Genomic DNA, 13,887 nt, shown 5'->3' with positions numbered 1-13,887 from the left:
ATAGTGTGGAGCTTATACAGAATATGCACCGATCAGGCATAACATTATGTCCTAATATTGTGTAGGTCTCACTTGTGCCTAGAAAATGGTTTGACTCATCAGAGAATGGACATGGGTCTTCTCAGGGTGTCCTGTGGTGTCTGGAAACAGGTTAGTGGTGGTTGTCTTTGGGTCCCACGGGTTGGGGAGGGGGGCCTCTGTGGATCATCCCAGATACTTGATCAATTTGGGATCTAGTGAATTTGGAGGCCAGGTCAGCACCTTTATGCTGTTCTTAATGTTTTTTTTTTTTTTTTTTTTTGAGCTGTTTCTAAACTGGGGGGGGGGGGGGGTACATGTCTGACACCCACATGAACTCCAGGTCCAAAAGTTCCCCAGCACAATATTTTATTGTCACATGATGGTCGATGTTATTCACTTGTCATGTCAGTGGTCATAATGTTACGCCTAATCGTTTTATCATCATAGATCACCACCTTGTGGACAGTCTCCGGACATTTAGGTTCCTGCATCACATTGTCCCACTGGACATTAAAAAGGTTCTAGAATTAACAATTTTAGGATAAAAAAAAAAAAAAAAGCTATGTGAGAATATTATGACAACTTATTTTATTACATGTATAATTTTTTTTTACAGACACAATAAAAAGTGAAATAAACACCCAGTTTGATTTTAGAGAGACTTAAGAACATTGCAAGCTAACTAGTTAAAGAGCTGCAGGATAGCTGGGTCCTACCTTCACTGCTAACAAGCATTTTTATATCACTGAGTCTGATGTGACACTGGAGATGAACACTTTCAAATGTAAATTCTACTTGACAGCAGACGTGTTCACGTGGCCACAGGCCTCCTGGAGTTGAAAACCTTAATTCCATTTTGCATTGAAGATCGAGCATATTTGGTGAGCAGTGCTCCGGTGGTTTGTTTCTCTCCACACAGGTCTCTGGATGAGGAAGTAGAGCGTTAAACTTTATAAGAAACTTATGACCTGTCAACATGTAACTGACTTTAAAGGGATCACACTAACTGTATGTACGGTGTGATGTCCTCTTCTGTCCATTTCTCTCGGAGAGTGAAGAGGTGGTTGAAGCGCTCCACAGTGTCCTCTGAGAGATCCTCCACGCGCAGCAGGCAGATGGTCTCAGGGTGGGAGTTGCGGTCCACGAGGGCCAGGCTCTGGAGGGGTTTACAAAGCCGTACGCAACGGGGTCAGGACAGGCTTGAAAGAGAACCTGATAACAATTAAACAACTCTGTTCTGCTCTGAATGCTGTAGAAAGGGAAGTACGAGATCACCTTTAGCTGGTCCAGTCTTGTGCTCATGCCCTCTGGGACGCTCTGCTGCCACACCTCCTGGAACTCGCTCAGATTGAACTTGACAGCGTTCTGAAGAAGCATTAACGCTATGCCTCGACAGACTTTGTCCTCGCTCAGTGCATAAAACACCTCGTCTGTGCAGGGGAAGGAAGATACAGATGCTGAGTAGATCCAGTTTGTATGAGATTCTGTTACTAGTTGTGGAAGTCTATTTAGATTTTTTTTTCCTTTACCGTTTTCAGTATAGCGTTCCCCGTAGCAGTTCAAACAGTGTTCGATCATCTCTCTATGAATAAGGAGAATATCGTCACTGGGTGCTGGTAAAGCTAGCTTTACAATAGATGCTCAGTACGCCAGAATAACAACTTTAGAGAATTCTCTTTCGATAGTTTTGTTGCAGTGCTCTTCTGACTCTGCAACATTTGTGTTGGTCCCATATATTGTGAGGGTCCCATATATTAACTTACCTGGGCTCAAGTGGGGCCAACTCTTCCAGGCTGGTTTGAAGGGGGACCTTGTTGAAGGACCACGACTCGGAATCCACCAACTGAGTCACATGACCGAGCAGCTTCATCTCATAGTCAAAGTCCAGCACTCGCCAGTAGCCTGAAAGGAGGAAAGACTCTCTCTTTAAACAGCTGGTAAGTTTCTTTATACAGTATAAGAAAGTACATTAAAACATTACATGTTCACCCACTCGACAAAAACACAGTGTTTACCATCTATCTGACAGGCGTGGATGGTCTCTAAGTGGGTCTTCAGCTCCTCCTCACTGGCCTGAATCCTCTCCAACAGATCCTCCATAGTGTACTGCAAAGAGGGCAGGAAGAGGAGGCTCAGAACATTGACACTGACACATTACAACACTCGTCTGTCTGCCTCATAAAGAACCTCCATGGCACTAGATCACTGGTGTCAAACATACGGCCTAAAGCGGCCCGTCAGAGGGTCTAATCTCACCCGCAGGGTGGATTTGTAAAGTACAAAATTTACACTTTAGACATTAGCTGCAATTTTTCTAATAAACGTAACTGCTATTTTGGGGTTTCACACAGTTTTTGTGAGAATTGTGGACATAACACAACACTACAACCTAGAACTATGCAGAAATTGCACTTCTTTGTCCGGTTGTTCACTACATTCTTTGTAATAGTGCAGTTCATTAAATGGAAACTTTTTCATAATGTAGTTCCTTGCACTAAAACAAAGGGAAATATTTGGAGTTGTTATTATATATGTATATAGGTTAATACGCTATTGTGCCACTGGTCTGGCCTCCTTAAGCCCAAACTGGGCTGTATGTGGCCCCTGAACTAAAATGAGTTTGACACCGATGCTCTACATGAATACCACAGGTACACTGGTGTATGTACTGGTGTATGTATTTACCCTGTTTTCAGTATTCTCCTCCTGCCCTCTTAACGTAGGTCCTTCATAAGGATTCTCCAACAACAGCTTCTTCAGTTTCTTCAGTTTCGGACGCTGTTTCCTCAGCTCCCAGTAGCTGTTACAAAATCCCCAGATCTACAACACAAGCAGATTTTGTGAACTGCACCGATTATGTACAACAATCAGTCCACCAGTCGAACAAAGGCACCTCTGTGTGTGTGTGTGTGTGTGTTTGTGTGACTTCCATACCTGAGCGTGCACCACATGAGCGTTGTCCTGGCTGCTGCTCAGCTGGTCCGGGGTTCTGCAGTCGGGTACAAACAGCAGCACGTTGGATGTGTCAGCTATTTTAAGGTCATAGGTCTTGTCGTCGCTACACAGCACGGCACGCTCATCTTTGTCCCCTCGAATGACTAGACTGGGAAAGAGGTTCAAAAATGGTTAATTAAAATGCATCATTTCCACATACATACATATCCAGCCTGCTGCTGGTGCATCTTGTAGTAGTACACTGCAGACCAGATTGAATTGTCTTCAGGATTTTTGTTTGTGTTAAAATAATAATAATAAAAAACAGAAGAGAAAGTTGTCTACAAGGTCGATTAACTAATTAGTTCATAAAATAAATTGACAACATGTGAGAGAAACTATTGTTATTTTATATTTCAGATCATTGTAAAGTAAATAACCCTTGAGGTTAAGATATCACATTGTTTTCTTGGAACCTGGTCAACACTAGTATATACAGTCAGTGGGTTAACAGTACTACTTATTGCTTTGTTGTGTTTTTATTATAATTTACAGAGAGCATTTATCGGAGCAGAACATCAGTCTATATACTACAAACACAGGCCAATTAGACACATTATAGAAACTTTACCTTTGTCCGGCCTCGATGTGTTTGCAGAGAGTGTCGTCCAGCTCCATCAGACAGTAATCTGCAGATGAAACGTTTTCTCCAAAGGACAGACAGTGGATGGTTCCTTGTAAATCTTCCTCTTTCAGCTTGGCGATCTCCAGAGTAGCCTTCACCTCCTCTAAAGTTCTCATTTTTGATCGGACGGCTCGTTAAATCGTTAGTAATGAGATAAATAAACCCCTCTGAACGGTGAAAGTAACTGTCTGTTTCAATTAAGTTTTAAACAAGTGGAAACACTATGTTTCTTTGCGGCTGTAGTCTGGTGGGACTTGTCAAATTTCCCCGCTCTCTTTCTTTCTGTCGCGGGAAGGAAGTGAAGTCACTACATTGTGGTGTGACGTCAAAATACCGCCGGGTAGAAACAAACGTTGGAGAGAAACCAAAGTAAATATTAAACTTTTATATTTGGATATGTTTATAAGATTATTAACACATGCTAAACATGGTATACACCTTAAATTCACACAAGTAAAGTATATTACATACGCTAATATAAATGAACATCTAACGTAGGAACAGAGACGTCTCATATGTCGTTTCTGCCGAACATAATAACCAGACGGAGCGTAGCTCACGTTGATGGTTGAGGGTCAAATATTGTGAGGATGTGTTGGTAGTCCCGTCAAAATGTCAAGTTTCTCCAGATCTGCTCAGGTATATTTACTTGTTGTGCACCATTGTTATATTTTAACGTTATGTCACCATTTGAATATAATGTGTGCCGTCAGTTGAACATTCAGCAACTGTTGCTAACCGACTAGCATCGGTGTGTGTGATTGTATTATGATAGCGGTTAGCTAATAAGCGAGTAGTGCACTGAGCTTAATATCGTGGATATGTTGGAGCTTTATATGTACATGAATTCAAAAGAGACCATTTATAGACTATTTTCAAAAAGTCGTCTTTAAGGATGGAGACGTAGAAATGGTCAAATGTTTTAAATGACCGAGTCCACATTTATGGGTATTAGTATATTAATTAGCTGGGTTTCTGCTGATTCGAGTGAAGCATCTTAAAATCATAAGTTGTGTTTTTCTTAATGTAATGAAATACATACACCGAGCACGAATCCTTTATTGTACAAATTGTATGTGTATCACCATATGGAGGACACTGAAACCATTATTGACAGTAAATTAATGTCAAGAGCAGAAAAGTGAAGCTCACCTTGTGCAGCGGCAGGACCCTGAGACTGTAGAAGTGATCTAGTGATTAAGTGATCTTAATTTCATTAATCACCCCTGTGTTTTTCCAACTCTTTACAAGCTAAGTCGTTAAACAGCAGAAAGATGTTAACCAATCATCAGCAGAGACTTCACACTTCTCTCTGCTGCAGAACAGTCAGGCTTTGCAACAATTTCATACCTCAGGCCATAACACTTTTAAACATCACTTTATCACCGTTAACTGTTTGTGTTTATACTTTTTTTATTTTCTTCATTTACTTAAATATCTCTAAGTGATGCTATTTTAACCTTTGGTAACAAAATTTCGTTCCTTTGGTGTGGATTTTGAATGATCTATCTATTCTGAAGTCAAGTTGGAAAGAAACATGACTGCATCTATCTCCAAATATAAATATATTAATAATATTTTAGCCTTTTTACGCCCTTTAGGTTGAGTGATTCATACTTTCTCATTTCCTCCTTTCAGCAATGGGCCACTTTTGCCCGTTCCTGGTTCCTAATTGACGCCAGGATGCAGCCGCCGGGAAAGATTGCAGCAATGTGTTCCGTTAGATTACAGGGGAAACACAAACCTATTTATCACGCACTGAGTGAGTAGTAACACCGTTCATCACATATAACTCATGACTACATTTGCAACTTTAACACAGCCAAGTATAAACTACTTCTTTATCATTAGGAAAACATTAAACTCCTTTAATTTAACACTGCTGAGGCATGGAATGACCACATGATGGCAGTAGAGGACAAACCTAATTAATATTGTTTCCTTGTCACCTGTACTTTGTCTAATTATATTTTGGTATTCCATTATGTTTGTCTGAAGATAAGTTTCACATCAGGAGTTTTAGTGTCATTAGCAGTAGTCATTTTATAGCGTAAATATTAGCAATAAAATCAACCTTTTGAAAATCTTTGCAGGTGACATTGGTGACCACGTTGTGGTGATTAACAGCAAGCACATAGCTTTCTCTGGGAACAAATGGGAGCAGAAAGTCTACTCTTCACACACGGGGTAAGAGCAGATCATTACTTCACAGTTGTGTTGCACAATAAACTCCTGGATACAGTAGACAACTGGGTGATTTTTGTGTAATCAGATGCTCTAATAATCCCTGGTTGGTGCAAACACCTTTAAATGCATTGCTAATTTCCTACAAGTAGCAATGTATTTCCTTTGTTTAAAAGAGAGCAATAAATTGTTGGTTGGATACCAAAATACTCATGTACAGCAAAGTCTAACATTTTGTCTTTTTTTCCCCCAAAGGTATCCAGGTGGATTTAAACAAGTCACAGCTGCCCAACTGCACCACAAGGATCCAAAAGCTGTGAGTGTTGCCAGTGTCCATTTCCTCCTTTTCATGTTATTTGAGGTGAATTAGGGCTGGGTGGTATGACTAAGACTGTATATCACAGTATTTATTTATTTATTTTATTCATGCATAATCAAGTGTCATTTTCTACTGGTTGAGAGAGGAATTAATGCAGTAGATTTACTAAGGATGAACTATTTTACTGTGATGATGAGTAAATATTGTAGAATGAACCCATAGGGTCCAGTGTTGGCACTGCCCGCTGATGTGGAAATCTGGGGACATTTACAGCTCGGAAATTAAAAAATAAAACGTTATCAAGCTGAAATGAAGAAACAGGGACAATTACAGTTTCATTTATTTTGACATATTTAAACATATTTAAGCTGCTGTGTCTGTAATATCAACAGCAGTGCGATGGCTACCATAGTAATTATAGTCTGCGCGCAACTTTTTTTTTCTCATTCATAAAGCTAAAATTGGGGACTCTTTCGGGGACAGCTATAGATGAGGAAAAAGTCATCCAAAACGGGGACTGTCCCCAGAAAACAACTGGTCATCCTAAAAACCCCAAACAACGAACAAGGCACCTTTTATTTTTTGGCACAAGTCTTCTCGTTTTGTTGCTTAATCTTTGAGTCCTTTCCATCTTCACCACGCGTCACAGTGACACAGTCACACTATGCGTCTTTAGAAGTGCTGCATTGAAAATGTTCCGGTCTGAAACGGCGTCTCGCGGTGCAGCGTTCCAAACACTGTGTAATGAAATACACCGTCATGCCAGTGTATTAAAGATTCCTATCATATGAACCGCCCAGCCCGAGGGTGAATCTTCAAATGTACGTTTTGCTCTATGGATTTTTTATTATCCCCTATGTTTAATGGAAGCCACACACGCAGAGATTTGCGTCGTTTCTCATCACGCCACATGCTGCGCGGCAGATGGGTTTTCCTGGAGTGACACTTATCTCTTTCTTTATATGATTTGCTTGTGCATATTAATGTGAAGCGCAGCGAAGTGGGATTAAGGAGCAGTGGATTTGTGCTGGTGATGGTGACGTTTGGTACGTTTGGTAACTCGGCACATGATTGTCGGTTCGGGCTAATTCCTGGGGTTTGGTTTGTTGCATATTCATGGATTCAGGCAGGGTTAGGAAGATTAGATGTTTTACATGGCAAGATTTCATTTCATTCAAAGCTTGATGTCATTTACATACTGCAATTGAGAAACCAGGCCGACTTATTTAAAATGGGACTGTGTGTTAAAAAAAAATCCAATCAGGACTTCTATTGACTAATACGTAAGGTTAAAGTAATCAGCATCGAAAACGGATCAGGACATCGGGAGATGCAGCCAGAGTTTGTATGCAGCGAGTGTAGGCTCATAAAAATCCCGAGCAGCTCCTCCTGTCACGCTGAACCACTAAAAGCAGGTGAATGACCTGCACCGGTCTCCAATCTGTAGTTTAACAAAACCAGGAGAGACATCTACTCCGTTGCTGGCTCTTTACTGATGCAGGTTTTTAGTCCAGCCAGTGACCACAGACATCCTGTCCTGATGCTGATCTAGTTAAAGTGACGTTTGGATGCCTGGCGAGCCAAGAGGGAGAAATGGAATTGGACAGATGAACGATTGGTCAGCATTGCTTCCGTCCAACATCTCTCTCCAGTGACTCCATCCAGTATCCCGGTCCAGTGACTCACTCCAAGTTTAATTCAACTTTTGTCAACCAGCCTAACGCAGAAAAACACATTTTCAAAATATAAGGAAAACAATGGGAGTGTACATATGGTTGCCATAGAGACAGATACCTTTTTTTTTATTTTTTCCCCCAAGAATGAGCACATGATCTTCTTCTCCTCTCCAGATCGTGAAGCTGGCGGTTTACGGCATGCTGCCTCGGAACCTGTCCCGGCGGACGATGATGCAGCGGTTACACATCTTTCCTGAAGATGTAAGTCCTGTTTCAGCTCTAAGTCCTGTTTAATGAGGGAGGATGCACAAGCTGCAGATCTATTATTATTATAACATGGTGAACATAGTGGACATGGGAGCTACATCCCATATACATATCATCTTCTTCACTCTATCTGGGCCCATAATTTGCAAAGTGAACATCATGCTGTATTAAAGAAGACCATAAACGTATTAGAAAATGTTTTCTGAGGTTGTAAATCTAAGGAGAAGTAAGATAATTTTCTCCAAAACTTCAACTCAATTTACTTTTTTTGTAACCAGAGCAGTAGCTCCCTGCATAGGCTTCACTGTGTCTGCTTCTTCTTGTTGATGAAAAACCAATTGAGCTAAAAGTGAGACAATATAGGTCCAGGCACTTATCTGCCAAAAGTTTCTCTCAATAAATGCAGCTTTAACTGAATTTAAATACCTCACGACCAATACGTTTCCATTCACTTATCAAGTGTCGGGCCGTCCTGTCGCGCTCATCGATTTAAAGGAGAGCGGATGCGTCACGCGGTCGCTGCAGTGAATTAACAGCCTCTGCAGCTCACGCACAACACGTTCGGAGCTTCACGGCGCCTTTGATAGATTTAAAATTACATCGGCCAGAACGAGCGTCACACGCCACAGCTTCTGGAATCAGTTTAGACAAAGCAACGTTGTGACCTGGGTAAATATTAGCTGGATTTAATTACTACCTTTGTCATTAATACCAGGCGTGTGAGACAACAGATCAGATGTTTGTGTTTTGTCTTATAATCCGTGAGCTGTGTGGCGTTCGGAACACGGGAGACTGACAATGAACTGCCGTTTGTTTTCATGCTGAGTTGAGATTTACCTGCGCTATGTACAGCACTAATTATGTGTAGCGGGCGCTTCCTGAGCCTCGTGGACGTCTGCGGTGACATTTGCTATTCAGAGCAGTTCAGACAAGTTTGGTGTTTTTGTCTTTTAGTCTGAACTCTTCGCTCCATAAACGAATCTGTAGGTGCACACACTGCTGTGATGAATATTAATGAAAGTAGCCGTCAGCACTGGAGAGTGATGGACCCTAAAGCCACCTTCAAGTCTTCGAGCGGAATATCTGGTCTGCCTCTGCAGAGTAAATTGTGCCCTCTTTATGTTCTCCTTCGTATTTTTGTCATGTTCCTTTCAATCGTTTTCCCACTTTCTTTCGCTTCTCCTCTGGCTTTGTGTCCTGCGTTTAATTTCTTCCCTGTCTCCACACCTCTTTAGGAGCTGCCAGAAGACATTAGAGCCAACCTGACAGAGGAGCTGCCCCAGCCCAGAGAAATCCCCAGGAAGCTCAGCGAGTACACTCAGGCCGAGATCGACGCCTTCCCCAAGCTTTGGACACCGTATGTGCACACACACAAACACACACACACACACACACACACACACAGTGCTGAAACACAGCAGTGCTTGTATGTGTGCAGAGTCTGAGTTTCCCTGCATATAAATCTTCTGCAATCTTCAGTACATATATTTACTCAGTGTTTGACACTATTTATGTAGAAGTGATTAAAATAAACACGGCCTTCACAAACACTAACCCCCAACATTCACCTTCAGATCACTTTATAATTGTGTGACAAAATGGGTTTCACCTGGAAATCATTTCCTCATTTTTTGTCCTCTGAGGACCTTCGTACCATTTGCACGCATGCAGACTTGCTGAGGTTGAGCCAGGAGGGGGCGATGTTGAGCTGATTACACTCAGTACTACTTTGCGTTCACCAACCAGTGACCATTGTTTGTCATGTGGTTATATTGTAAAATGATCTCTTAATTACAGTGACTATACAACAAAGGGATTTTTCATTTATATAAAAAGAAAATCATGAGCAGTCAGTTTTGTGGATTTGGATAATTTGCTAAAGTGCAGTGGACGTAGAGGTGATTTGAACCAGTGACCCCCTTCCTTTTAGACTGTTGTTAACGTGTGATCTTGACCTCAGACAGGACACAGTAGGCGGTTTGTCTCTGTCCTTTGCAGTGTAACCTTAACGCACGGACTCACTCGTTCTGCTCGGACCCCGTATGCAGCTCTTTGTCATTTTCATGTTCTAACTAAGCAACGCGAGCATAAACAGATCCAGTTTAAAAACACGCCAACTCGATTTTGCGGCCAGTTTGACTCCGTCCCTTCTCGCAGGAAAAAAAAATACGACGCAGCATCATTCATTGTAACTGCAAACACATGTGGCTGTGGTGAGAGTGATTGTCAGGCAGCATGGAGCTGTCATTAAGTGACATGATGCACAGAGAACAAGGACGGACAGCGTCTTCATTCATGGGGAGAGACGTCCTAAGGAGTCTGCTGCTCTATAGGCTGTTTCACAGATATGAGCTGAAGTCGATCCAAGTCAACTTTTCTTTTTACTAAATGTGGCACAAATGCAGCAAATTTCCGCCTCCGTGGGAAGCTTTTAAATGTAGTTTTAAATGAAGGCCTGTGCACATGATACCACTTCAGCTTCCTCCCTGGCCCATGTGCTGCACCAAAACCTTGAAACAGAAATGAGCAAATGTCACCAGCGGCTGTATCCCTCCACTTGCCGACTGTTTGGATAAACAAGGTTTCTCTGTAGGGTGTGAGGGAGAGCATCTGTTACGCAGCGTAATCGTATTCATGGATTTTCTGCGTCAGGTATTTTCTGGATGGAGATTAGACTGACATCATGACCCGGTATGATAATGTCGCGCTGCTGCATTTCTCCACTCTCACCCGCGGTAAACATCATCCTGCCGGGTTAACTGAGAGCGCTCTCTCCTCACCTGCTCAGCACCGACCTTTGCATCCATTAATAAATCCATCCCAACGTCCGTCCGTCTTCCAGCTGCGCGTCCGGGTCAGGGTCGCCGCTCTTCATCCCTCAAGGGCACTCGAGTCCTGAGGTGGGCTTTGTTTCACCCACTCAGAGGTGGTATTTAAAGAAGTTTTTAACTTTGACTCGCCAGTTTGTTTGCAGCACACGGTAACTACTGCAATTGTTATTGGATTAAATTAGCTGGTGAGTGAATTAACTCAAGAAATGACATTCAGTAAATAACATTTAATCATTTGGACCTTTGCATGTTAAACCCCTTGTTAAAAACATCTTAATTTATTTATTATTTCTTTTGATATTCAGATTATGGTTTGTGATTTCCCACTACAGTTGAGGTGAATGGAATTTAGTTTACAGGACCGAAAGTTAAAATCACATTTTAAAATCAGCACTTTGAGCTTTAAGGTGAAGAAATGGTCTCTATGAGAGCTGCTGTAGTGTCTCCAAAGCAGCATCAGACCTCCTTGTTAACATCCCAAACTTAACAGCAGGAATAACACGTTTACTGCCTCGTACATATAAAACTCTATAGCTCATTTTCAGATTGATGGAGGTTAAAGTTGAGCATAATTAACATCCTGAGGCCTGAGCTTTTGTCTGATATGCATTTTTAATTCCAAGGTATTTGAGATTATTAGGACCTGTATAAAAACTAAAGCATAATCTTGGAACAGGAAATAGTTTTTTTAAAAAAGTCTCATATTATTATTATTTTACTGTACATTACAACATACAAGTACATACCTGGATATTGCTGTGCAAAACCAGAATTGGAAACAAGCTTTTTTTTTTGTACAACTGTTAATTTTCATGCCTGAACACGACTGTGTAAAGACAGAATGACCAACAATGAAATCCCAATGTCCTTAAACGAGTACTTTAGCGACATTGTAGCTTGTCACCATTGATAGAATTTGTTATATCAAACTAGAAAAGGTAATGAGCATCAATAAACAAGTTTCAATCATCAAATTTGATGACATTTTGAACCTCGTCCACGTGATCGGGTGTTATATCATAAATCCGCTGAATCCCGCTACCATGTTTTCACACTGACTAGGGTATTGACCCTTTGCTACCACTGGATGAAATACAAAAGTGTGTTTATGAGGACAACAAGTCCAAATAATCCAAGGTGCCACAGACCTGTCCCCATATGAGGACGCAGGGTCTCAGAATGATGGTAGGTGCCATTACAGGTTGCTTTCAGTCTCCCTGGGCGTCACACACCTGCCTCTGCGCCGCCTCTTCGCCCATTTCCAGCTTCGCTAGGAGTTATGAACTGTCAGACACCGCGGCGACGGCCAGAGATTCCCGTGCTCCGCTTCAAAACTGCCCAGCAGGGAACCTGTGGGTGACGTCTAAACTATAGAGTCAACGCTGTGTTCTTGTGGAGCAAAACTAACATTGTTTCTGGATTTTGTCATTCACCTCCACTGTGTGTGAGGAGAGACAGAAATCTGACTCTGTCCCATTGAATAAAAACCAAAATTGCTTCTTCAGTTATCACTGGAGAATTCTGGGATAATATTTTGTTTAGGTTTGAGTGGACGGACCCAGACCAGCGAGCAGAAAAAAATCAACCCACATTGGGGCTGAAAACAGAGATATAATTGAGTTAAATTAATTGGAAACCCTGAATCTATTTAAGGACTCTAATCCAAAAAACTTTCCTCTGACTTCATTCTTGTGTGTGCTTCTTGTATAGATATGTACAGCATGTCTGTACTGCGTTCGGCGTCGCTGTCAGTGTTTGTTCGAGGTGATAAATGAGCCACTTCTTACTGTTTACCGGTTCAATCTCCTCAGCCAATCAGGCGCGTCCGCTCGGGCCGGTTGTCGCGCAGCCGTCAAGGTCAAACCAATCCTGGTTTATTTAAGAGATGGGTCTGCAGCCTAGTTAATATTCACTCACGCTCTGTCTTAGTCATTTTACTGATCAAATATGTGTGTGTGTGTGTGTGTGTGTGTGTGTGTGTCACGGGGGATGGGGTCAAGGTGACTGAGGGCGATTCAGTCGTTACCCTTTATTAAACACATTGTTAATATTCTCTCAGAAAAACCTTGGAGCAGAGGTGACAGAATATTACGGTGACACCTCTCCACCTCTGTACAACACACGCACAAGCAAGAGCTCAGGCATAGAAAAAACGACAACATAAACATAGTGCTGTATTTGATAGCGGAGCTATTACCTTTGATAATGACATTTTTTCTACTTCGTATCAAAACCAATACAGCGAAGCCCGATAATATCTGTCTGCAGCAAAATCTCTGCTCAGAATTAAAGGGGGGGAAGCACAAAAAGAGGCTGCTGTGGGTCTGAACTCATTTTAAAAATAAATAAATAAATAAACTGGTGATAAGATCTGCCCGGTTTCTCATCTGTCACTCTTGGTCCATGTTTTCCTAGTAACCGGTTCTTTCTCTGTAGCCCTCATACTAATGCGCCGCTGTCTTGTGCTCCCCCCACAGACCTGAAGACTACAAGATGAAATGAAATCGAGGCTGCACGACGTGACCAAAGCAGGATGTTTATCACATAGGTCAGACAAACTTTAGGGGACTTAAACACACACACAGACACACAAAAAAATAAATTAAACTCTGTGCTTTTGTGTAAATCCAGTTTACTTTTCAGTGTGACAACGTCTGGACTTTACCTCAACATCCAGTCAAAACCCAGATGTCAACACCAGTGACACAAAACACATCCTCTTTGTGTTTTCAGAGATTTCACCGTGTGTCTCCGCTCTGATCAGAGACGTCCTCTGAATATAGCTCCATGAAACAATCAGATCTGACCAATCAAAACGACATCTGTTAGATCTGACTCTGACCAATTAATGCGTTACTATGACAACATTCATGTTAACTTATGTTGGATCTTTTCTTCTTGTCAAAATATATCAACCCTGTTTAATTGAATTGTAAAATAGGCTAATAAACAATTTAATAAACCTGATCT

The 13,887-nt window shown here is 41.6% G+C and overlaps 2 protein-coding genes across 3 annotated transcripts; one reads left to right on the top strand and one right to left on the bottom strand.

The window, feature by feature from the left end:
- Window positions 1–592: 592 nt before the first annotated feature.
- dscc1 (DNA replication and sister chromatid cohesion 1) lies at window positions 593–3,916 on the bottom strand. The gene is made up of 9 exons (XM_047599403.1): window positions 3,587–3,916; window positions 2,956–3,124; window positions 2,707–2,841; window positions 2,037–2,127; window positions 1,785–1,923; window positions 1,551–1,603; window positions 1,297–1,451; window positions 1,029–1,177; window positions 593–944 (listed from the first exon to the last, which is right to left on the bottom strand). Exons 1-9 carry the CDS (start codon window positions 3,754–3,756, stop codon window positions 833–835), a joined length of 1,173 nt encoding a protein of 390 aa, XP_047455359.1. The 5' UTR covers window positions 3,757–3,916; the 3' UTR covers window positions 593–832.
- A 228-nt stretch (window positions 3,917–4,144) lies between these two features.
- Window positions 4,145–13,884, top strand: mrpl13 (mitochondrial ribosomal protein L13). 2 transcript variants are annotated; one of them, XM_047599412.1, is made up of 8 exons: window positions 4,145–4,279; window positions 5,279–5,402; window positions 5,734–5,827; window positions 6,080–6,140; window positions 7,994–8,080; window positions 9,322–9,443; window positions 13,395–13,465; window positions 13,561–13,884. In XM_047599412.1, exons 1-7 carry the CDS (start codon window positions 4,253–4,255, stop codon window positions 13,417–13,419), a joined length of 540 nt encoding a protein of 179 aa, XP_047455368.1. In that variant the 5' UTR covers window positions 4,145–4,252; the 3' UTR covers window positions 13,420–13,465; window positions 13,561–13,884. The 2 variants fall into 2 exon arrangements, with proteins under 2 accessions (XP_047455368.1, XP_047455367.1); XM_047599411.1 differs by having other exon boundaries at window positions 13,395–13,884.
- The last annotated feature ends 3 nt before the right edge of the window (window positions 13,885–13,887 follow it).

Source organism: Mugil cephalus, chromosome 11 (assembly GCF_022458985.1).
Source record: "Mugil cephalus isolate CIBA_MC_2020 chromosome 11, CIBA_Mcephalus_1.1, whole genome shotgun sequence".
Classification (NCBI taxonomy): domain Eukaryota; kingdom Metazoa; phylum Chordata; class Actinopteri; order Mugiliformes; family Mugilidae; genus Mugil; species Mugil cephalus.
The sequence above is the reverse complement of the archived record's forward strand: the minus strand, read 5'-3'. Positions and strand labels throughout refer to the sequence as shown.

What these genes read in the sequence shown, in the direction of transcription:
- dscc1 (XM_047599403.1), bottom strand. Translation starts at nt 3,756, where the DNA reads ATGAGAACTTTAGAGGAGGTGAAGGCTACTCTGGAGATCGCCAAGCTG. An exon ending in CTCATGTGGTGCACGCTCAG is followed by an intron (nt 2,842 to 2,955) that starts GTATGGAAGTCA and finishes CTTGTGTTGTAG; the next exon opens with ATCTGGGGATTTTGTAACAG. An exon ending in GACATCACACCGTACATACA is followed by an intron (nt 945 to 1,028) that starts GTTAGTGTGATC and finishes TTCCTCATCCAG; the next exon opens with AGACCTGTGTGGAGAGAAAC.
- mrpl13 (XM_047599412.1), top strand. Translation starts at nt 4,253, where the DNA reads ATGTCAAGTTTCTCCAGATCTGCTCAG. An exon ending in GTCTACTCTTCACACACGGG is followed by an intron (nt 5,828 to 6,079) that starts GTAAGAGCAGAT and finishes TTTCCCCCAAAG; the next exon opens with GTATCCAGGTGGATTTAAAC. An exon ending in ACCACAAGGATCCAAAAGCT is followed by an intron (nt 6,141 to 7,993) that starts GTGAGTGTTGCC and finishes TCTCCTCTCCAG; the next exon opens with ATCGTGAAGCTGGCGGTTTA.